This window comes from Egretta garzetta, unplaced genomic scaffold, assembly GCF_000687185.1.
Source record: "Egretta garzetta isolate BGI_Z169 unplaced genomic scaffold, ASM68718v1 scaffold557, whole genome shotgun sequence".
Classification (NCBI taxonomy): domain Eukaryota; kingdom Metazoa; phylum Chordata; class Aves; order Pelecaniformes; family Ardeidae; genus Egretta; species Egretta garzetta.
Genome location: NW_009260264.1, coordinates 281734 through 307345, shown reverse-complemented (window position 1 = coordinate 307345; position 25612 = coordinate 281734). Strand labels below are relative to the sequence as shown.

The 25612-nt window shown below is 39.6% G+C and overlaps 1 protein-coding gene across 1 annotated transcript in view; it reads right to left on the bottom strand.

Moving 5' to 3' along the window:
- ATP10D (ATPase phospholipid transporting 10D (putative)) overlaps positions 1-25370 on the bottom strand; it is a 37454-nt gene extending 12084 nt beyond the window's left edge. The window contains 15 exon segments of the mRNA XM_009642300.2: positions 141-325; positions 3219-3345; positions 4252-4358; positions 5820-6435; positions 8406-8594; positions 9234-9466; positions 13178-13430; positions 13577-13704; positions 14509-14640; positions 15980-16086; positions 17174-17259; positions 21311-21368; positions 21370-21462; positions 24100-24294; positions 25067-25370. Coding sequence (XP_009640595.1) covers positions 141-325; positions 3219-3345; positions 4252-4358; positions 5820-6435; positions 8406-8594; positions 9234-9466; positions 13178-13430; positions 13577-13704; positions 14509-14640; positions 15980-16086; positions 17174-17259; positions 21311-21368; positions 21370-21462; positions 24100-24294; positions 25067-25335 — 2778 coding nt within the window. The 5' untranslated portion in view covers positions 25336-25370.
- Between the last annotated feature and the right edge of the window lie 242 nt (positions 25371-25612).

Here is a 25612-nt window from a genome sequence, read left to right as displayed (position 1 = left end):
CAAGAAATCACGCTGTCTTTGCTCGGTTGGGAAAGCAGAGAACATTTTATTTTTCCATATTGCCCTGTGAATACTGCCCGACTGAATTTTTCAGCAGAGAAAAAGAAAAAATTTGAAGAAAAGTGTAATTTTCCACTCACCCTACTCTGTGATTTGAGAGTGAAGATTCTGTCATCTGGTTCCAGCAGCTTACAAGCATAGGCAATGTTGACAGCTGTCTCTCTCTTGTCACCTGTCAGCATCCATATTTTTATTCCCGCTTTCCGTAATGCCTGTATTGTGTCTGGAACACCCTCCTGCAGGCGATCTTCAATGCCAGTGGCACCTTAATTTAGACAAGCAGAAGGATTAGTGCTGCTGTATTACCAAAACCGAAATACTGCAAGAGTGACAGGACAATATAGTTCTCTGTGGGTACCCAACATCCCAAACCAGACACCCTACTGGGACATGCCTGGGAATTCCTCCCTTACACATCTTTCTGCCCTGCAGCCCATTACATGCGAGACTGTTGACACATATGCTCATTACAGCCTCAGGGGCCTCCAACTCTTCACAAGACCCTTTTAAGCCAACTTTTCTCATTCTCATGATTGTTTCATCCCATAGTGGCTGTGGGTCACAGACACCCAGGCTTCTCATGACAAATATACTCCATTATTCCCAGTCCCTCCTACATCAGACTACCCCAAACCTTCTTTCATGTATCACCTCAATCCTTCCTATCTCAAGACTCACTTCTCTTCTTATTCTCAACTGTGCTCCAGGCTGAATTCTCGGTACCTCTTGTCCCAACCCCTCACCTTTTCACACCAAAATCCTCTCTTCCTGTATCGTATTCTTGCACAGTGCTGTGAAGACCTGCCATCCATCAAGTTCCTCAATCACTCATCGCTGCAGTACCTCCTGTCCCAGGTACTTTCAATTTATAGCACCAAACGCTGTGTTTTGCCCTTCCTCCTGCCCATATTGCCAACCTTGACATATTCCCCCACAGGGAGGAAACATCTGCTCTAACACACATCCCTTAGTGGTTATAGAAAGACTCCCAACAAAAAAATACAGACTTCAACAGAGATACCCTCCTTTCTGCTATGTACAGCAGGCAGACCTGTGTCCCTAAAACCAGCTTACAAAATCTTCTGTTCTGGTAACAGTGAGGTAACACAACATCAACATAAAGCAGAACCATCTCTGAAAAGCTGCAGTGCCAGTGATTTACTACGGTACAGGATACTTCCATGGCTTTTTCAAAATACAAATTGTACTAAATCATAACCAGGGGACATGGTTTGGCTTGTGGGATTCTCAGAAAGAAACTTCAGCCAGCTGCAGCTAGGTTCATTCTGAAAGAAAAACAATAAAAAATTCAAAGCAAAGTTTTCCCTTGTAGCATGTTTCGAGTGCAGGACCCTAGCCCACAATTTGTATATAAAGCACCGACTGTCATATGGGGATGGATAAGAGCCAAAAGGTCAGGCAAATTTCTGACGCTACAGCAATTTCTTCAGTAAGCAGCTGCCAACAGGGCACAGAGCTCAGGGCCCCTGGTCACCAGGAAGATGAAAACTGCCAGGTCCTTGCTCTGCATTCTGCCTGTATTTTGATGCAAGTCAACAAAAGAGGCAGGAGGGAAGATGCTGGGACCTATTTGATGCAAGCTTCTTTGAGAGACACTGCCAGGCATTGAGGGAAGAGAGACAAATGTTGTTTCAACTTGGGCACTCTATACACTTAGCGCTCCCCCTTCTGAGGTACTTGACCTCTCTGTAATCCAACAGAAGCCAGTTTCAATATGTATACTGCCGAGATCCAGATCTGCGCTTAGTTAAGTACTGCATATTAGGACTATTCTTTCCAGAAACAGATTTCCATTCAAATAAAGACCTGAGGCTTTATATGTAGCCATATGGACGTCACACCAGCCTACTGCTGTCCTCCATGATCCTGGCAATACTGAGATGATTTTAATTTTTGATTGTTGTTCTTTGAGGACAAAGTCTTCGTTTCTCAATCCTAAGAGGACGGTCAAGAGTTACGGCTGCAGCTACACCAGATAATATTTATTAAGAAAGCAAAAAGAAGGCTCAGAGAAACAGAATGAGAAGTGCTGCAAGTAGTTCTATGCTGCAGATCACAATGTACATATGGCCCAGGCAGGGGTAACTAAGCTAGCAGAGGTACTGAAAGCAAGGACCTCGGCAGTATGAAACCATTTACCCTTCTTATTCTCATTCTCATTTAATGCTAGGGCCAACTCATATTGCTCACTGTCCCACCAGACACGAGATGAAAAAATGCCTTGGCCTGCAGGACAGCAGGTCTCCACAGCAACTAGACATCTCTCTGCTGACTCTAATGCAAAAGGTCACCTGTGCAGCACATCATCCCTTAAAACTACAGCAGCGAGAGGCATTGCTCTAGGTTTTCTCCAGAAACTGAGGCCAGTCTTCCCAGAATTCCTTTTAGTATCGAAGTTTATGGCATTTGCCCTGAGCCAATGTGGCACAAAATGAGGGAAGAAGCACCTTTCCACACAACAGGATCTCTCTCTCTTCAGCTTCTAGCATGAGTTGTCTTTACCACCACAGTCAGATCTTTGCACTTTGTTTTCCAGCTGGCCAGTCCTCTAGAGCTATTATCCCAGACTGCCTGCAGTTTACCTTTTACACGTCTACATCAGACGTTTTTCATTTTGTTTTGGCCTCCCCATTTCTGCAGAGCTCAATGACCATCAGAGGATTCATTCCTGCAGAAGCACGTCTGACTTCTTTCCTCCGTGTTATTACAGGAGGACAGAGCACAAGCATACCTGCTGTGCCACAAATGCAACAGTGATGGAAAACATGCCCAGAAGTGGGATCCTTGTGAATGTTTGCCCAGGCAGGTCTGTGATTTGTTATTATCATTTCATGTGCTTATTCTGATGACACTTAAAAACTCAAGTGAGTACAAGAAAGAAACCCAATTAAAAAAAAAAAATAAATCATTAAAACTTTACCCTTTTCAAACAACAGAGGAGCACTAGCTGTCTTCAGTGTGTTTTCCAACTAGTACAAACTTACCAGCAAGATTTATGAAAATTTAGGAGTGACAATAAATTCTAGGTTTGTAGAAAGCTGTGTGTTATGCAAATTGATGTTAGCACAGCTCTCTGCAGGTAAATTCCCATTATGAACATCACAAGCTTCCTGTGAGTTACAGCATTTTCTACCTACCGAGCAATGTCAGTTCAGACTCAAGCCTGATGGCAGATTCAAGCAGCAGCTCCTCCCTATTGTCAATACTGGTTTCTGCTAAAAAATGATGATTTAACCACTCTGCATATTCTGCATCGCTCATCACCTACAGAGGGAGAGAAAACAGATGGCATGTATCTATATTGTGCTTTCAAAGGCACCTCACAAGTGTCTTCACAGTTACTTCTGCTGTCCACATACTGAACCTAGAAGCACAGCGCCTGGCAGTGCATTATTTACATACCTCAACTTGTCCATGGATTTAGGACAATGTTCATAGTGTTAGATTACTTTGCCAGGCTTCACAAGCCAGGTTACTCACCAGCACCCTGAAGGTTCCTGGCACTGCCTGACAGACTTCCATTTAGATGGACGGTAGGCAGGTCAGTGAGCACAGTATACTCTCCCTTCTGCGCTTTAATTGCTGCACTGACACAGCCACAGAATCACTGCACAGCTGTGTACAGTTGATGACTGTACAGCTACACAGCCTGTACTTTCACTTTGCGTAAGGCTTTGTAAAGAGGTTTCTTGCCTGTTTCAATCCCTGTGGAATTTTACTTCTGAGCAGCTTTGAATTTAAAATGGAAATCTCAAAACATCATTTAAGTTTTGCATCCAGAGCTTGTAACACTGCAAACTGTGAAACCCAATAAAACAGGTCTGACTTAATTTGGTTTTTTGTGTCTGGAATTCCAACCAGGGTAAGTTTCACACAAGGAGACCTGCTCAGGACTCTTGAAAAAAATTTAGGCTGTTTGACAGCCCCTCTTTTACAATTAGGCTATTAAGCTGCTTGGCATCCTAAACTGACAACAACTATGGCAATCTAACGTAAGTCAGGAACTGGTTTGGGTCAACTTCCAAATTCCTCCTGAAAGAACATAAGGATAAACTAAATGTGGCAATAGAAGCATCTGTTTAGAAGCAGTGTTGTCTGCTCCACTGGTAATACCACTCAGGTTGGTCACAGACTGTAAACATTCTTAGAACCATGCATTAAAAGGGATACCTTCTTAGCAATACACAGAGTGCGCAGTCCTCTTCTAGCATAGTTATCCAAATGCTCCTGAGTTCTCTCTTTAATCTTTTGTTCCATTTTTGAATCATTAGTACCTACTATCACACAAAAAGCAAAGAAAGCAAATTAAATATGCATTCTTAGGTTAAATTTTGCAGAAAATTCTGAAAGTCTAAATATGTTTTAAAAATACCAAAATGTTAACAGGTTTTATTTTAACTATGAATGCATCTTCACATTTGCACAATGTACTGTGGCTGTATCTATAGTGAGCATGCCGTGTGCCAGTCTGCACAACCAGTGAGGGGGAACCCATCTGGTACTGATAACTCTTTGGATGCCACTAGTATATCAAAATGTTTTTCTAAAATAAAATTATTTTCTAAAATGTACTGTCCCACAGACACCCAAGCAGCTTTGCTGTCACTTGTCTAGTGAGAGTGAGCTAAAAGGGCAGTTGCAGAAAAGCTTTTCTAAAAATAACTGTTAAGGGGTAGACTATTCGGACAGGCATTCAACTCACCTAACTTTGGGTATGTAGAAGTTAGGTTCCAAGTTTACCTTAAGAATCAAAGCAAGGAGAGGCACCTCTAGACGTGAAATTACCCCCCTACTAAGACGATGGATTTTGGAGGTACTGTTTCTGCCCTATGGCCTACAGAGGCTTCTTGTCTAGACTGTCTAGACTTGTCTAGATGGCTAATGTTGGGTGAGTTAAAATCCACTCTTGGAACTGGAAATATCCTTTTTCCTCGCTGAGATCAGCCAGCCAAAGAACATACAAACCAAACTCCCTTTTGCAGAAAGCAAGTCTTTAACAATAATTCCTTTATATTACTTTCCAAAACATTAAAAAACCCCTTTGGAACATCTTCTGAACTCAAATATATTTAGATATTTATTTCTAACATACACAGACAATACTTTCTCTTTACTGCCTTCAGTTAAAAATCAATGACTGTCCGCTACAGTGTATGAATAAATCAGTGCTTAAACAACACGGTGCAACCCTCCTGTGGCAGATTGAAAAAAATGTTTACCCCCAAGCAACAGGGGCACCACACAACTTTACAGATATTATTATTACACCTAGAAACACAGAAATAGCCAGTAGTCAAGGGAAGAAATACTCAAAAAGCACATATAGGTGACATCTGCTACTGATACCGCTCTCAAACAGCTCAGAAACACTAACATAGGTAAAGGCTAGAAAGTATCTCATTCCAATGAACACCTATCACTGTGCAGCAGAAGCCAACTATTCAAGAGATGACCTTAATTTATAACTGGAAATACTTCAGTTGGCTCTAAAGGGTCTGCTTAGACACCACTAAGTCCTTTGAGTAACAGCTGCTTCGCCCTTCTCAGTTTCCACAGCAGGACACAGCACAGCCATATCTAGGTAACAAGCAATACTACCTTTCTGGGTTCCCTATAAGGAACTATTCACAGATAATAGTTCTGCTTGGTTACTCATCTCTTCTCATAAATCAGGCCATCTGCTCAACTGTACTGAAGAATGACAAAGGTGAGCCAAGAATTAGAAGTTCTGTAGATACCTTCAGATGCAGTTCTCAACAAATCCATCATGACTGAGTCTGCACCTTTTGTGTACACCACCACTTTGTTGGAGACTGGATGCCGAACCACCACTGACATCCTTTTCCGCACTGAATCAAAAGGCAGGATATGCAAAAGCTGGAAGGTTAAAGATCCCAGACCTGCAAAGTCCACAGTTACTTGATCCGGAGTCCTAGACTGTAAAATACATTTATAAGCCCGAGCAGCATGAACCAAGGCAGCTTCATCTGGACTCTCAGCTTCATAACATAGTTTAGGTAAGGGAGACAATTCAGTAGATGACACAGCGCTGTTGTGCTCACAGTCAGCAGCTACATTCACTGTATCTAGTTCTTGAGGCACTTGGGAATTTTCTGAGCTGTCAGTATTGAGAGACTCAGCAGCCCTTTGAGCAGCTCCATCCAAAGCAGGTGAGGTCAGTTTCGTTCTGAAAATAGACAGTTTGTTCACAAAACTACTGGGGCTTTCAGAGGATGACTCCTTCACGGCTGGAAGTGGGGAGGAACTTAGTCTCCGGACTGACAACCTCTGGAACATCTGCCTGATTTCCTCAAGCGATTTAATAGGCATCCTACCCAGCGAAGAGAGTCTCATCTGGAACAGGACAGTTAGAAAAGCATTTATGTTAAATTCTTCATATTTTAATATATTAAAGAAGGACAGCTTACAAACTATGTATGTTTCTTAATGAATGTAATATTTTAGAATTTACCATGAGTTTCATTGCTTCTATTACAGATGGCCAGCTCAAACACATAACCATGAGTATACTAAACAGCTTCTGTAAGAGTTTCGTTATTCAAACCAAAAGAATCTTCAGATCTGAAAAACTATGCATTCCAGGTTTAATTCATGAGTCCATGTAATACTTCTCTTTAGAACTGTTTCAGTAATTAAACAGGTAGTACGACATCATAACTTTTAAAAGTTGTGGCAAATAGAACTGAACACTTTAATTTTTGTTCTGAATTAGCAAGATACTTGTGAAGAATAAACCAACTCCATATTCCTCACAGGAAATAGCTACAAGTACTGCTAAAAATACAGTACCTTATCAATACTTTTTAAATGTCTGAATTTAAAACAAAAGACAGTTCCCCTCTCATTAGGGTTACAAAATAATTGGCTTACTGTTATTCCGAACAGTTAAGCAGCTAATAGCTAACAAACAAGGAACAAGGCGTGCAAGGCTGACATTAATTTCTCATTACTGTGAAGAGTTAAGAATGAGTTATCACCAGGAAGCATGTTCTCCTTTGCCACTGAAAAGCATAAAGTAAGGGCAGACTCTGGCTTCAGTTCTACAGCAATTGCATGCAAGCTGTAATGTGTCTCCATTCAGCATCATGGAAACAGAGACTAGGAACATCCCTTCATCGCCTCTCCCTAAAACCGTGCTGAAACCTTCTGTTGCCTTGAGCTCTTTCATGTCATTCCCTAATAGTGAACTCAGAAACCTCATGCCACATTGCCCCTCCCAACCTATCTACTATTGACCTGGAGATCTTCTCCCCTGCTAGCAAGTCACCCAGAAATTATTCTCAAAAAAGCGAGAATCTCACCTGTATATTTTTCTACATCACCTTTAAGGAACGGGTGATTAGTAAATATGAACACAGCTGCCCCATCCACACATGGACCTGTAGGCTGCCTACCGCTCTTTCTGGGAATGCCTGAAAGCACACTAAAATACCAGGCTTATTTATACATAGGAGGTACTTTATACTCCACAGGATACCTTTTGGGAATGTCTCCAGCCATGGCTGTAGGTTCACTGCCTAGATGGACACCAAAATCTAGTCCTGCACATGTCATAAACATTTTTTTCAGAAGACAAATTCAACAAATGGAAATCACCGGGGGATGGAGGGAAGGAAATCAAAGCTGAACTTGGGAATTATCCTGCCACACAGTCAAAACTGGTAAAAGATGGGGTTATGAAAATCCCACCCTGAAAAAAAAAAAGACTTGAAAAAGATAGTAGTATCTTTAAATTGATGTTAGGTTCTGTGCTCTGAAAACAAGTGGTCTCAGGAAGACTTAAACATACTCCAGACCATTAAACCAGGACAGTCTAGCAAATGCACTGTACATTCAAGGTGAGACCACTTTATGTCATACTGCAAAGCATTTTTTCTTCAGATTATTACACATATGAAACTTGATCTTCCACACTTTTGCTGAAACTCTATTTGAATAGTCAGGGAACAGGTAAGAGCATTCTCAGTTCCATACTCTGGGAGGCTTCTCAAATTATTCTTATCTTTCAGCCAACAATAACCTATTTGTAAAGGTAACCTGAGTGTTACAGACTATACAGCAGCAAAAATATTGAGGCCAAGTTTCTCTGCATCGGAGAAACATTACCCTCATTGTATTGCACTTTAACTAATTGCACTTCATGGGTTTACAGTAATTCCCTTCTTTCTAACAGGACAAACCAATACCGGAGCAAAGGATAGTGTTTTAAATGTCAGTTAATTGTTTTTCCTTTTGTAATCAAACCAAAGGGAGCTCACTGATTTATGAATATGGCCAAATAGCCAAAAATAAGGCCTTCTTACCTTCTGACGTGGCTGATTGGGGACTGAAACTACAACAGTATTACAGATTGCCAGAGCAAGAAAGAAGTCAGTTATGTATGCTGTCTCCAAAGATAACTTGCTGCTGGCTTCTTCTGACTGATGATAGGAATGAGAAGAAATTTGACTGAACTTTTCCAGCAGTTGTGCGTCTGGTACAACATCCGTTTCCTATTGATGAAATGAACAAAACTGCCCATTAGGATACAAGTTTAATCTGTCTCTGGAGCTCATACAACTTCCTTCCCGTCATATGCTGAGTTGGTTATACTAAGAAACAAGAGGAACACTCTGGTGTCTTCACTGTCTTGTGCTAACCCATTGAAAATGGCCAACTTCATGTCCAGACAGGTAAACAGTAGACACTGTTAGTTCATAGACACTTCAATAGATATTAAATACGATGAATGCTATTTAGACACCTTCAGGTACAGAAGCAGAGTGTTTTCTTCTCATAACCTCCAATAAATATTGGTCAACTAGATACTTCCTATTAAAACCAAAAGAAAATGCTAGGAACCTCTCAAAACAAAAAACCAAACTGTTATTAAGATGAAGCTGGTCATTTTAGCTGGAGTGATCACGGACTCACAGCAGCAAGAACCAAAGCATACAACCTTTGTGACCCAATGAACATCTGCAATGTCAGCTGCAAATAGGATGCAACTAAGCAACCATGGGAGGATCTCGTTTTGATGGAAGAGAAAGGATTTCTTAAATGACAAGCACTCTGATCAAATGGGGGTAAGAAGATACTGCTTCGTGAGTTACTTCCAAAATTTAGCATCAAAACCAACAGCTTTTACTTACAATGGGGCTGCTGAAAGCAACGTGTCCTGCGTGGGGAACATCACCTGCTCCATCTTCCCTTCCTAATGCAGGTAATCCAGACAACTGATTCAAAGACCTTCTGTTCAAAGGTTCATTCACAGCTCTGCAGTTGTGCCCCTGCCGTTTTGACATATGGGTCGAAGAGCCACACTGACCATCAGCTGAATCCTCATCTTCTGAATCTTTCTCCTGATAGGATTCCAATCTCTTTGCTATGGAAAAGGAAAAAAAATTATTGTTCCATGAGCAAAAAGAAACTTCTCTATAACACTGCCTGGAGGTCCAGGGAACAAAATTTTAAAGTAAGGACTATAGTATAAAGTTAAGAATAATCCACCATTTATGAAAAATAAAACCCCTAACAAGCCATCACACTGACTTTGTGTTTGGGACACCACACTTCAAGAGCACCATTCCACTGAAGTGAATCCAGAAGATGAAGCAAGAGTGATCAGGGTTTTAGACAACATGAGCCACATGGAAACAGTAAAATAAGCCGGAGTTACACAGCCTCCAGAAGGGCACATTGATGGGAGCCAAATAATAGTCTTCAAGTACCTGAAGGGCAGTTGCATAAAGAAGGAAAATAGCCTGTTTTCTACACACACTGTGGGTAATAGAAGACACAATCGTCCTATATTATGGCAAGACAGACTCAGGCTAGGTATCAGCAAAACTTTGTCAGAGAAGACATGACATATTAGAACAGAATGCCTGAGACAGCAGTGAATTGGTCATCCCTGGAGGTCCTGAAGAAATTAAAAAACCCCATATTCATAAAGAACGATAGCAACAACCCTGCCGTAGGCCAGAGAAACGGGACAAGATCACCTCCTGATATGTTTTCTAGCCTAATTATTTTATGACGGATCAGGATTGTATGATAGTGGCTTGACAAGTACAGCTTCTAGCAGAAACTCATGTAAGCTGTGTTTCTTATCATCTATGAACTAGACACCCTGTCATGCACACATACACATTTTCTGAGTATTTAACTGAAAAGCAGGTTTCAATAATAAAAAACTTTGTATTGACATGTCTCACACCTTTGCACCAAAGATACAAATGCAATTTTGTGCCCCACAAATCTAGCTAAGAAGATCAGTGGCGTAAAGAACCTCTGTAGCAAATGGAAATATGCCTATGCTATCATGTGCTTGTTAAGAACATACCCAAGTGTTTGCACTGGAGTTCTGGGACAGTGTTTGACAACATGCAAGAGGTTGCAATCTCAATCCAGAGAGCACTGGATCACTGTACACTATTCAGCTTTCAAGTTTTTACTTGTCTCTGTGAAATAGCCTGCAATGACCATACACTAGCAGTTCAGTATCTGCATCCACTGACAGCATGGAAAAACTGTTCTGAGAGCTGTGCATTGCCTATTTATTTCATTAAAGCGTGAATACAAACTGTGGCATCCTAGGGAAAAAAAAAAAAAAAGTATTAACAGACATCTCCTGCCACACCACTAATTCCCTATTTTTTTTTATTTAAAGTGGCACCTGCTGCACAGGAAAGAAGTGAAAAGTAGGATATTATTCTGGTTTATGCAAATGGAAAACCTATCCACAGTTCAGAGTCCCCAGCTCTGGTGCTGCAAATGGATAGAAATAGGTTTATTATGTCACTTTTGAGTCTTTTTCCTCCTAGCCAAAACACAGGAAATGTTCGGGAAATGAGCTACCATATTTGCTAGCCTGTTAAGTTCTCCTCCTTTCCTGTTGTCTTCTCTTTCTGGAACATAAATGAAGGCCTCCTGACCCTCATCCTGCCATTCTGATGAGTCCGAGGAAAGCAGGGAGACCAGAGCTTACACCTTCCTTGGCAGGTCATCGCCCTGATGTCAACATGAGATTAACAAAATAGTTCTTTTAAAAAAAAAAAAGGATAGGTGGGAACATAACAGACTGTGGCTCTCCACAACTACCAAATATAATATGCCACATGTGGTACTGACACCTTTTACCAGAAAGCAGCAGACTTAGTACATATTTGTAGAGGCAGGTTTGGACAACACATGCCAATTCCAGTACGCTTCCAGGCTGTTGAGAAGCCTGTATGCTCTGTCTGAAGTAACATACGTGGCACGTCTTATAACACCACACTGCTCTGCTGCCATGGCGCAAGAGGCACATGTTACTTTAGACAGAACACTGCATGGGGGCACCTATATTATACTGAATCACAGTCATTGCTGTTGTGTGCGTCCCTCATGTGCATCCCTTTACCCTGACCAATGCAGATATAAATACAGAAACGCATGTACAGACTAAGTGGCTTGTATGCAAAAGACTCTACTGTTTTGCACTGCAGCTCTTACTATATGTAGCAGCAGCCTTGCAAACAGCAGCTCCATGCAACTGAACAAATGTAAAACAGGACTAAAACACAGGACCTCCAAAGTCTTTCAAACTGATTGCAGGGCTCACATAACTCCTAGATTTGTTAGGAAGAAGCACATGCTTATCCTCCATGTAAAAGACAGAGCACAGCAGGAAATAATTATAAACACAATTAACACACTAATCTTTTTGGAAGATAACTCCAAGTGAAATACTAGGAGAAGTAAGTGATAGACATACTTTCCTTGGCACAATGAGACCTGGATCAGCCACAGCTACACCAATTGCACTACTCTTTGGTTTCTCTCTTCTGAAATACTTTTCCTTCCTTTAGAAAACGCTCTGAAAAAATATATTCTATTTTTCATTTAAGTTGTTCATTCACCAAGTTCAAAACTTAAAAATATTTCTTCTCACTTTGCTGTTGTCATCCTTCCCAGTATAATTATGCAACGCCAAAGAAGCACCTGGACACCCGCACCATAAAATTTTCAAAATATGTGCAGAAATTACTGTAAAAACAGCTTGTAACCATCTGCTCCTGTGACACAACAGAAGAAGGGCTGAACCGATTCACTGCTGCGGCCAGCAGGGTGTGCCTTTTGCTCGCAGTTGTGAGCAGTTCTGTCTGGCAGCAAACCCACCAAACCACAAAGGGGGGTTTAATACAAAGCTGTGCTTCGCATGTCCATCTGTCAGCACCTCACCTCTTACCTCATATGCAATATTTGCATTGCCCATCAGCAAAATAGCAAATGTCAGCAGCCACTAGTACTTACACACAGTAACAAAAACTTTGTGGTTTTACCTCACTAGTAAAATAGCTAATTGAATCAAAGACTTCATGTCACTCTGCCCAATTTTCTTTTGTGTCTGAAGCTGTATCTTGTCCCAGCTCCCAGAAGGCTTCAAGAAGGCTCTCATGAAACATATATTGAAAGATGCTACACTATTAGACAATGAGGCAGCAACTATTCAGTTACACCACTTTGTTGACTTTTTAGCTAACAATCAACAGGTGTGTAAGAGGGAAGTAACAAAGCAACAGTCATTATTTTTGATGGAAGCACTCATCTTTGCAGCCTTAACACACACATCTGCTTGACTTGTACCTTAACATTACTGTTAAAGCTCCAACTTCAGCATGTATTTTATTTGGGTTACTGTATCCTCAAGGACAACAGTACGTCGAATCAGAGCTTTAACATATACTACATAACGGTGGTACACTGCTAAGGCAGTCAACAACATGTTTGAACTCTAAAATGCTAGATAAGCACTAGCGCTCTAGTTTAAAAACTAAAAAGAGAGAGAGAGGAAAGACTGGATGGGCAATTTTCCAATGTTCTGAGTTCTGAATACTGCAAAGCAGCACCTTACATACAGCCTTCAATTCTCTTAACACACTATATATTAAGGGATGCAAATAATGGGGAAAGATGTGTGGCTACTAGTAGGATCATACCTTCCATGAGTCTGTACTGCCACACAAACCTCATGAAGTCCACCGGACCCCTATCAAAACTTTCAGCTTCTCTGAGAAGGGAAAAATGACCCATTGTGTGTTTAGTGTCTTACCATTTTCCTCATGGCAATACTCCTGTCCTGCAATGCTGCATCTCCGAAAAACCATCTTATTTTCAGTAAGGGTTCCAGTCTTGTCAGAGAAGATATACTGAATCTGGCCAAGGTCTTCAGCAATATTCAGTGCTCGACACTGAATTGTTGAGTCTGTTTTCTCATGGTAAAAATCAATGTCATTCTGTATTAAATAAATTTGTCCCAATTTGACAATTTCAATTGAAACATAGAGAGAAATTGGGATCAAGACCTACCAAGATAAAACATGGGAATTAAATAAAACCAAACTGTTTGGCCAGTTACAAACATGAAGTAGCTCCACTGAAGCTGAAGAGTTACTTCAAGGATATAAATGAGATCAGAATATGACCCACATTCAAAGCAGAACAAAGTTACCTGTAATAAAATGATCATCGTCCAGAACATATTGAACCCTGCTAATGCTGGAGGAATCGACTTCCCATCTGGCTCAGGGATGTTAAAAAAAGGTATTTCTGAATACCTACTTAACCAAATTCCGTGGCCTTGAAAACAAGAAGATAAAGTGAGTCAGTTGTATGTAAACTGTATCACAGCTCAGGGTCATGGTGTTAGCTGCTACACTTTGCACTTCTTTCTGTGCTTTTAAACTACTATTTTATCTCTTGAGTTTTTCCCTCAGCAGCAACCCTATTAAAATGAATTATCATTGCACACATGGATAAATACCTTACATGCATTTCTATCAACAGCACATCTATACAGCATATCTCAGAACTACAGGAACTACACTTGATAAACACTTCCCCCCGCCCCTGAAAAACCTCAGTCAATTAATTGTATTATCCTTGCTTGTCCAGATTTTAGTTAACCTGTGAACACCATGTCATCATTATTAAGGTAGTCTGAAGAAGTTTTTTTAAACATGATTTAAACACTTCTAATTTGTCATAAGTTAGTCTGCTCACTATTTAATCAGTCCCTAAAGTATCGAGTCCTTACAATGCTAGTTACGCTAGCCCTCTCCCCACAATGCTGTACATGCATCTCATGTTACTGAAAAAATCCTAAGAGAAAGTAGGAGTTTTGCAGAGCAATTAGTGAGAGAAAAGAGAAATGAATTGGAGAAACAGGTTACACTCGCACCAGGAACATACTTCTTGACAACACTCCAGATTAAACATGACAACACAACCTAAACCTGGCAGCATCCCCAACTCCTAGGGAATTACACATAGATAAAGGCAGCTTCTGAGATAGGTTGTTAAAATGAATCAGTCCCAAAATAAAACACTAAGCATTGCAGGCTGAGAGAGGAAAACAGCAGGAGTCTGCTGATTCTCACTTACCTATTGCACCAGTTAAACACATCAAAATTAGAAGCAGAACACACCAAAGAATATCAGTGTTCACTTTTCTTTCCAATTTACTGCGCTTGTAATGAGGGCCACTGTTATTCAGCATGGCTTTGGTTTCATGACCTGTAACCACAACATCAGCTGAAATTTTCTAATAGCAGGTATCAAAGCCACAAGTGCTTTATATTTCTAAAGCTCTGGGAAATGGGACATTTCTGTTAACTAGTATTTGAACAGAGATACAAATATGAGCAAACTAACCACTGCTACAATATATGAACTCTGTCCTAAAGAAAACTGAACAAGCTAAACCAAAATCTGTCATGTACACATTAACTTTTATACTGTCAATATATTCCTTCTGTTTTCTATATTATTTCTAATACTTTCTACTAAATCCTGCAGCTGCATCACGACTATCTGGCTGGATACATCCTATTGATTAGTTTAAAAACCTCTGCCCAACTAACCACTGCTACAATATATGAACTCTGTCCTAAAGAAAACTGAACAAGCTAAACCAAAATCTGTCATGTACACATTAACTTTTATACTGTCAATATATTCCTTCTGTTTTCTATATTATTTCTAATACTTTCTACTAAATCCTGCAGCTGCATCACGACTATCTGGCTGGATACATCCTATTGATTAGTTTAAAAACCTCTGCCCAACTAACCACTGCTACAATATATGAACTCTGTCCTAAAGAAAACTGAACAAGCTAAACCAAAATCTGTCATGTACACATTAACTTTTATACTGTCAATATATTCCTTCTGTTTTCTATATTATTTCTAATACTTTCTACTAAATCCTGCAGCTGCATCACGACTATCTGGCTGGATACATCCTATTGATTAGTTTAAAAACCTCTGCCCAACTAACCACTGCTACAATATATGAACTCTGTCCTAAAGAAAACTGAACAAGCTAAACCAAAATCTGTCATGTACACATTAACTTTTATACTGTCAATATATTCCTTCTGTTTTCTATATTATTTCTAATACTTTCTACTAAATCCTGCAGCTGCATCACGACTATCTGGCTGGATACATCCTATTGATTAGTTTAAAAACCTCTGCCCTTTGATACAGAACACTAAAGAACAGAATTAGCTTCACTTTTGGTTCAGAAAAAAATCCTAAGCAAGCCATGCATCTCCACGTCCACTTCAAAACCTGGGTTTACCATCACAACTAACCATTGAGGACAAGGACCTGTTCACACAGAACAGAGCTGGCCTCCCATGAATAATCAGACATATCAGTTCTTTATGTTGTTAAAATACAAACAAACTTAATCCCAACATGCATTCTTAACATTTCGAGCTACAGCTGCCTTCTCTGATGGATTGAAGCTTTTACTCTCCTAATTCCCTTTGTACGACACTTTCTTAGGGCACATAACCATATCTTGTTTGCAAGGCAATCTGCAAAAGCCAGGGGGGTTCACTAACCTGCATATACCACTATGCCTACAACAGCTTCTGTGTTTCTTACTGCGCATCCTCGGAGCAGTAAATTTTCCTTGCTGAGGCCCACTCGATCCTTGTTTGAATGCTCACTGAAAAAAATGCACATTACTTCAGCTGTAGGACTCCAGAAATTACCAGCCAGGCTTTGCAAAACCATTAGGGAACAGATTTCCCCAAGAAGCTGCTACTCACTGACTGCCATTCTGATACTTCTGATCGGACTTTTCAAAACAATGGGGTAACGTGCATGCAGATCAGCTTTGGAAATCCAGGCATGTAGGCACTGTATTAAAATTCTGTGTTTACAAGCCTAGCATTTGCCAGCTGGCATGTGAGAAGCAGGCAACGCTACTGAAAAGAGCTCAAGACAAACACTGTAAGTCTGAAAGCCTACGACTTCTACTTGGATTGCCAACGTCAGAAAAAATTCAAACAAAATATAAAATCCCACTTTAAATATACTGTGAACAGCATTATTCCTGTGGCTTAATTTCAGTGCAGGTAGGCCCACTGTTTGTCATGGTGTTTCCTCAGAGACTAAGATTTATATATATTTATTTTTATTTTCATATTTCTAATGTGTCAGTGCCCACAGGGAAGAATATAGGCATTGTAACTCTCAAAACCTGAAAATCAGTCACACCATGAAATAGTATTTTGTTTTCCTACTGTCTATAGAAAATCATAAACCCATAAGACGAAAAGACACAGATAGGCACATTGGTCAAAAGGAGTTTGATGAAGTCACTGATAGTTACACAATCAGAGCAGGAGAGAAAACCCATCCTTCCCATTCCCAATTCTGAGCAATGAAGCTTGTCCAATCAGGCCATGGTCCAGACCAACTACTGTAGATATCACACATTATTAAGAGCAGATGAGTATCAGCTATTTCAAATGTGGAATACACAGTTGCAAACCAGCCTGAACTAAGATGTTGAAAATATTCAATACAAAATAAAAAGCACTAGTGAGCTTTCACAGTTCACAACCTGCTGCTCTAAAAGCCTTTCTGGACCTCTATCTGTTGGGCTGCACTCAGAAATGTAGTGGTGCAAACTGACTTCTATACATACTGTCATTATTTTTTAAAGCACACATTACAAGCTCTCTGAAAATTAATTAAGAGCACCAAAGCAAATGACAATAGTTAGAAGAGCCACCAAGCCTACTTACACAAAGCCTCGGAAGCGACTGAGGTCGTTATTAGGACTTTCACATTCTATTCTACTGGAAAATTTTTCTGGATCAATTTCAAAGACCTAAAGCCATAGGAAAAAAAAAAACCAGAGAACTCAGACAAAACGTGATGGAACTTAAAAACATCATAAATTCATAGGTTCAGATATTACTATCTAACAATTTAGCTTTGAAACTGTAAGTTGCTGGTGGTGGTGATGATCTGCTACCCAGCATAAATCAGACTTACACAACATGGAAGGACCTCCTAGTAAATATCCAACCCTGGCAAGTATCAGTTGAATTACTGATATTTTGAGAACACTGGAGAGGAGAAAATGGGTGGAAGAGTGAGGAAGAAGAAAAAAAAATGCAGTAAGAACATCTGAAGAACAGAGATTTCCCCATAGTTTTTCTTCATGATAAGGAAAAAAAGAAGAGGCACTGTCTTCTCTGCAAGCAGAATTTCTTCAAACAGCTGTTGTTTCTGACACGATGTCCAGGATGCTCTCTGTGCTATGCAAAGAAAGCAGTTAGTACTTTTTAATGATGTTTGAGCCTCACCAATACCAAAGAAAGGGATGTTATGAAAGACTAGAAGTACACGTTGTGAATAAAGAGCAGATGAGCTCTTCCGTGAAAAGCCAAGCAAAATAAATATCCTTTATTAATAAAGAATGAAACCTGACAAGAAGTAAGAGAAAAACCAAAAGGCCTTATCTTTGGAATTACCTGCAATTGCACTTGCAACTGAATTTCAATTAATGGCATATGAGTATGGTTCTAGCCTCTAAGTATAACAGAGCCGTTTCTAAGCTGAGTACCTTCCACTAAGTCTTTGGAAAGTCATTTGTTCTGCTCTTTAGAAAAAAGAATGACCAATTTAAGGTTTCAAACTCCAACGATAAACCTATAATTCACAGGTGTAATTGAATACATCTTCTACATGATTACAGGTCTCTGAGAAGGCTGCATTACCACAACTGAGTGACTTCACACTGGCAGAATAGCAACTGTGAGGTTAAAATGCAATCCTGTAAGTAGAATTTGGAAGTCAGAAGGCATAGTATTATTAACACATACTTTGTTGGCTTGATTAAAAAAAATTTTTTTGCTATGTTTTGCTGTATTGATTTATTGCACTGTATTAACCTGAAGTCAATCTGAACACAGCCTTAGACAGACAGATACCTTCAGTCTCTTTGTAAATTTAATTAACTATGAAAGACCTCTCTCTCCACTGACATGTCTCATGTTTATTTGTACAGGAAGTACTAAATTTCTGTAAAATGTTACACACTTTATATGTGCCTATACATACACAATATAACTGATTCACGCTTTTCAAGCATTTCACATTGTAAAATGATTACATAAAAATGTGCACAAAGAGAATAAGAACTGCTTCTTTTTTTCTACAGCCTAGAAACTGTCTCCAGACATGTATTTCTGGTGAAAGCACCTTAGTTTTGATGGTCAATGAAACCATTTGACTTGGTCAAACAATTTGTAATAGCAGTGAGGGTGTTAGTAGGAGCTTCTTGCAATATACCTTGAAATAGCAACCACAGAAGCTCAGGATGTAACCTATAGCAGGCACAGAAGTTATGTCTACACTCTGCCAGTATAAAACAGAGGTGACAAAAACTATGTCCAAAAGTAGGTATCTTGATATGGGCACTCAGATCTTCCCGGACTATAACTTTATGATCTGTATTTCTTCATTATAATCTTAACTTTTATGAAGCAAATATTGAGAGTAGAGGATTTTGCACCTTATTTCTTGAGACGCTTTCCTATGTTTCCAAGCACAAAAGAGATTTTCTATGGCAGAATTAAAATTACTTGGATTTTGTGTAAAGGTCCCTAAAGAAGGGGGACAATAAAGGTGGGAACTGAGTAAGGAAGCCAGGAGTGATAGGCCCTGCATCAGACTCTCACTGAAATGGGGAGAGGGAGCTTCCCACGGCCATGCCTGCTGTTTCAGCCATGCTGTGCTCAAACTATATGATTTGATAACATGGCATGGGAATGGAGTGGGTGCATGGCCAAGGTGGAAGAGGAGAACTGGCACCTCCTTTCATGAGCTTGGCCTCTTAGGCTGCCTAGAAGGAAGAGGACAGCACTTTTCCTCTCCACTAGGTTTGAGGGTGCTGCAGCTAGGACTGGATTCAGTCATTGACCACGTAAGCTGAGAAGGAACTGACCAGTGCAGTCCTGTGGCATCTCATGATGTAACAGGAAACATTCACTGCTCACAGTGACTTAGTGCTAATTATTAGCTTCTCCACCCCAGTGAACCTGTGCTTGGTTCAGCTAACCACATGAGGTGTGGAAGTAACAGAAGATTAATCCCATCTTAATGGGAAGCAACATTTGAGTATTTTGAAAGCAGCAGGGCAATGTCAGTTTGTTCACTAAATAGCTCATTATCCTCAGGGAGCAGGTCCTCAGCTGTTTTGTGTATTTCTCCAGGAACGCCAAGGTGGTTGGAGACACTGTGTTCTGTGCCTGGTTACTTGCTGTTACCTAAGGAGCCTCAAGGTACTTCCCAAATTTCTTTCCTGTTGTCATTTAAGCATTTAAAAAAAAAATTATGCTATTCTAAGTTGCCAGAAAATAAATTTGACAATGAGAGTTTCAACTCCTACTTCATGCTTTAATTTTGCCTTGCCTTCTCATAAAGGAATGCCAAGTGCAAGAACAGGTGCCCCACTGATAACCTTTTTCATTGTGTTTCTAGTTGCTCAGTCACAAAGAAGCAGGACATAACACCCCTGGCAAGCAGGTTAAGTCTTTTTAGTCCTTGTCTTCAGGTGTTCTTTAATTTCATGTAGTTTATTCCTATTCTTCTGAGCTTAAGAAATGGAGAGGTCAGGCAGTCAGCCTCTAACACAGCACTGCCAGTCTTATTCAGCTTGAGTTTATAAGGACAAAGTCTCTGGCTGAAACTCAGCTGGTGGGGCACTAGAGATCTGTGAAGCTGACCATGGCTGTAGAGAAACCATGCAGTCCTGACAAGAAGACTCTACAATGACTTTTTTTTTTTTTTTATTTGAGGACAAAAATTAACAGTCTTGAATGGTGAAGGAATTGTCACTTTTTTTGGACAGTACGACTCTTCCTAGTAATTTGGTGCAAGTTTTCTGGAAACAGAGAAAACAGTCTCTTTCTTGAGCGAGACTGAAATCAGACCTTGGTAGCAGGAGCTGGTATAAGATCAGGATCACCTCACTATGATCTAAGCCTGTAGAACCATTTGAATTTTGCCTTGCATAATGGTACATAGAAACAGAAAGATCAAACTGCCTTATTGTTTTAAGCTTACATTAAGAAAAAAAAAATTAAAAATGCATGTCTCTGTAAGGCGATAAGAAACAGCTTTGTTCATGGATATCACATCATACCTTTGGTATTACCATACTCGATAAGTAACAGGGGAGCCTTAATGCACAACAAGGGACTCTTCCTCACCACTGCTGACAGTTCATAGGCAGTTCAGGTAATTTTATCTCCAGAGGACTAAACAGTCTGTTATTACGGACAGCACCGACTCTCCCGGCTGCTGTTTTTGGCATGGTGTTTCAGCAGCAGAACTCAGTACCAGGTGTGCTGAAGAGTGCAGAAATGCCAGGATTCTTTGTTATTTTGATATCATCTTCTTTGTGCCTACCTCCAGCATGTTGTCTGCCAGGTATAATACTGTGTATTGTATGGAGGTAAAAATACGTTTGCAATATGAAAAAACAGTGAAAGAGAGAAGATAGTATCTGCTCCTCTCTCTAGGTCTTTATACAGCACAGAACCCCCTTCTAAAAAATTCCAGTTTCTCATCCATGACACGATATGCATCATAAATTATTTCTTGACATTTACCTGAATAGTTATTTTTACTGGCTTGCATTACTTGAAATAGATCTCTCTTTCTCTGGGTTAAGTGAACACACAAAGATTTGCTCCAGAATTACTCAAGCAACAAATCAGAACTATGTTACCTAGTTATTTTGTTTTCAGATGGACATTGCTGAGCTATCAAGAATTAGGCGATCTAGAGGGCTGGGTTGTTTGGGTTTTTTTTAGTTGACCATCTGTCATGTCAACTTTCTAACACCACTAGAAATGCAAAATTATCACCTGCTCTGAAAATCCTCTCACCACCTGCCTCTGCTTTAGATTGGTTTCTCCATCAAGGCATGCCATCTGGAATGATTTCATTACGTGAAAGCCGGATGAAGTCCCCAACATTGATGTTTTTCCAGCATTCATCTACGTATTTCTTCTCCTTCCTGAAATATATAAAAACCAGTAATTTTTTACAAATGCATAAACTGAAAGCTCAGAGAAACACACTGTAACTAGAAAATTACTCTAATAGTTAATTTATGCTTCCAAGTCATTAAAAAACCTGATAAGATAGTCTTTTAGCACAAGGTGAATATAATTACAAAGAATCAGCCCTGGGGTCCAAGCCCTGTTTTTCTGGGAATTACATTCCACACACCCTCCCAGAACTATTTTAGCTCTATTTAAAATTCAGCCCACTTGCTTCCTGTATTTTCATTATCCCAAGAAAGTACAGAGTGTTTTGAGGATTTCTCTTTGGGTCACCAATTTTTCTTGCAATTATGCAACTCAGAACAGCAAATCTTTTTCCCTTCTGATTGGGCCTTTCAAAAATGTCTGTCTCCGAAGATGATGAACATCTACCAGTAAGCAAAGAATATTCAGCAACCACTTCACTGATGCTCTGAATATAAATACTTGTATTTACAGGCTTTTAAAATATCTTTTCCATTCATTTTGAACATTAGGCACCAAGACTCTATTAATACTCAAGGAAGTCAATAAAAGCTCAGGTCCATCAGCACTGAGTTAAAATTCTTTATTAATATGAAATATCCAGGGCATGACGTACATAAGGTTGAACTGTTTTCAATTTTCCATTTATAGCTGCTGTTCTGGCCTCAGCTGAGATGAAGAATCTGCTTTTTATGTAATCACAGCACTTTGCTGCAAACACAGTCAGGTTTGGAGTGGCAAACAGGATGCAAGGTAATAAGCAACAAGGAGTGCCTGATGAGCTAGCTGGAGGCACGCAGTAGCAGGCTACTGCAATATGGGTGATGAGACACACCTACAGTTGCTGTTACCAATACTGCACAGCTCTGCATGCAGTACCTTTTTGTATGAACTATTACTGCCCTCAGTGACTGACTAGTACTGGCTTTCCTGCCTTGCACAGCCTAACCTTAGAGCTATGTTTAAAGAGAGGAGCATGTACTCTCCCCAGTCTTCGTTTCTCAGTTTCAAGCCAGAAAAGAAGATCAGAAATTAATTCTGCTTCATTAACATTGGTGTGAGATTGCAAGTAACACAGTTTTCAGGAATATGGATACTGAATGCTTCAGCTTTCTGGCAATGAATTCTTTCAGAGTACATGACAATTTATAGCAGAAATAATCCAGCTTCTCCCTTAAGCCTTCTCTGCAGACATGAAAAGGAAAGAAAATGTTTATCTTCCCTAATAGCCCAATTACTTACTTGTTTCAAGCTCAAATTTTTACAGGTTGAATAGAATGTTTCTGGGAAAGCTTCTGTGTATGTGTGTGTTTGCAGTACAAAAAGCTGGGTTTTTTTCCTTTGATGTTATAAAATGATAGTCCAGATTTTTTCAATGGTTATGAGCTATCTCCTAAAATACCAATAGAGCATGGCAAATGCCAGGAAGCTGGAGATTCCATCTTCTGAGTAATATCACAATATAGTTAATGGTTCGGTAGTACCAGATTGCAAACCTGCTGCATGGGCTGATTAAAGTCATGTCTACAGTTCAGAGCTTAGGGTTTGGCATAACCAGCCAGCACAGTAAAATTTTAGAAAGTTTATTTTCAGCATATTGCCTTCACTAGGAAAAGGTGTGTCTTTTAACAAATTCAGTAAGGTCAGAGCAGTAACTAGTTTCTGTAGTGCCAAAACATATTTAAAGCTCCCTCTTTTCATTAAAGTGCCTAACTGCTGATCCACCTTCTCCTATTGCTATTTGAGATGGCTACTATGAAAAGTGATGTTTTTCAAAATACTTGTCTCCTTGCATGACCACAGAGCAGGCAAGAAAACAAAAAGGGTCCACTATACTTCCTTTATCTATTACAGGCTTTGAATGAGTCTCAGAATATCCTTTTATGACAGGTATAAAAGAAAAACAAATTATGTGGACAGCACTGATGTGCACTAAAAGAAGTTTTTTGCCACTTAATTTGCATTCCCATCTTTTTGTCATCCATGCGTAGTAACTGCCTGTCAGCAAACCTCTCACCAGCAGGATACTCCACTCCTGACCCGCACCTGAAGTCTGTTAGATTGCAGTCCTGCACTGTGGAACAGATGCTAACATTTGTACCAAACTACATGATGTAATCAAACAGAAAATTACCTAATTCTGTTTGGGGAAATGTTACTACGTTATGAGTACACCCCAATACAATTAATGAGCTTTACCAATATAGTGATAAATTAGCAACACTTGAACTTCCATGATGCTTACAGCTATTTTAGAGGAATTAAAAATACACCTTTCAAAACAAATACTATGTATAACAATGCTTAAATAGTCAAACTACCTTGGTTAATACAGTACAAACTCATGCATGAACACTCTTGCCTCAACCAAAGAATATTTTTTTTCAGCAAATCTTCCACTAATTTGAGATCCTTTTAGCAGAACTGATGATCAACACTCACCTAGACTAGTCCATGAGCAACCTGATCCAATTAGACCTGCTTTGAGCAGGCAGGTAAACCAGATGACCTCCAGAGACCCCTTCCAACTTAAATTATTTTATGATTCTATGGGTATCCAGAAAGTAAACCACATATATTCATAATTAAATAATAACAATAAACTAAAAACTGTTGTCTCTTACCTGCTGTACACTTTGGTTAGTAAGTTGTTTATCTGTTTATCCATTTTATACTTTGAGTAATCTTCCAGACCATCTTTCACTGCAATAATTGTCAGAACCGCTACTAGAGGTAGCATTGTAATTTCTTTTTGGAAGGCTTCCACCAGAGGAACCCAATTTAGGACAACTAGAAATAGGAAATACAAATTGGCAACTCTGAAACAAAGAGAAAACATAGGAGTTAGCTGTGCTAGCAGTCAGTCATCCTTATTCCCCCACTTCATGCTATGCAGACAAGTTAGCAGTAATTTCTGTTCTTCCCCCCAACTGCAATTTAACAACTAAGTATCCAAAACTCATTTTTCAGTCAGTAGATTACTTAGCTGCACAATGGCTTAATATGCATGATCAGAAGATGCAGAAACCAAGAATTTTCCTGTATTTTCAAGCTTGTCCTCCAGGCATATATCGTCTAATGAGGCTTTGGTGAACTTGCACTCTCTCAAATTTCCATGTCTTTTAAACTTAATTTTATCATCTCCTGGAGGAGATGACATGTTTTTAAAGGACAGCCATCATCCTACAACCTCCCTGCATAACTTTACAAATCAGCAGTTCTCCAGGCAAAAGAAGGATGAAAAAAAATTGGCAACAGAGAAAGACATGGGGGGAAGGGGAGAAATATATTTGCAGGAAATGAGCTGAAAATCCTACTGCAGATTGCTGTGTGGCAGTGCTCCAAGAATAAGGAATATTTCAATAATCCAAATAACGGAATGAGTGGAAATTACCTCAACTATGAAGAAAAGGGTTAGCCCAACACTGATGATACTCAAGAGACTTTGGCCAAATAACACAGATCTTTTCAGAAGTGATAGGCAGGTCAGGAGGAAGAATAATTTTTGAATACCTGTCTATATAGTAATAAACACACTTAAATAAAATAATTCCATTAGAAGAATTACCAAAATCAAAAGGAGTTCATTACCTGTGAAATTGTTCAAATAAATTCCGTGGTAAAAAATTCAATAAAGTATACTTAGTAGTCCGTATTTTGTTGTTCATGTACAGTTTTGATACTTTTTCATACTCTTCCTTAAAATGTCCCAAACAGGGTATCACTATCCTATGTTTCCCAATAGTTTTTGATGATTCGTAGCACTTGTTACTTGGATTGCTGCTGCTGCTACCTTCTCCGCCCCCTGTAGATATCAGTCGCTGCCAACGGTATCGGGCCCAGCGGATGGGATCTGCCATTGCGCCTGAAATGCTTTATAATCCAAGAAGCATCCTCTATCTAGAAACATGTTAAAATACAGCAAGTTAAGTAATAATAAACTTCCTAAAAGCCTGGTCAACTGCATCACTACCCTTTGGCTAGAAAGCTTTCCCCTAATGTCTAACTGGTCTCTTCCTCTTATCAAATTAAGATGGTACATTTTTGTCTTATCATCATTAGATGTGGATACTTACTGACTGTTACAATCTTAATGTCTTCAAGGACTGTTACCACATACACAAAACTCACGTTTCA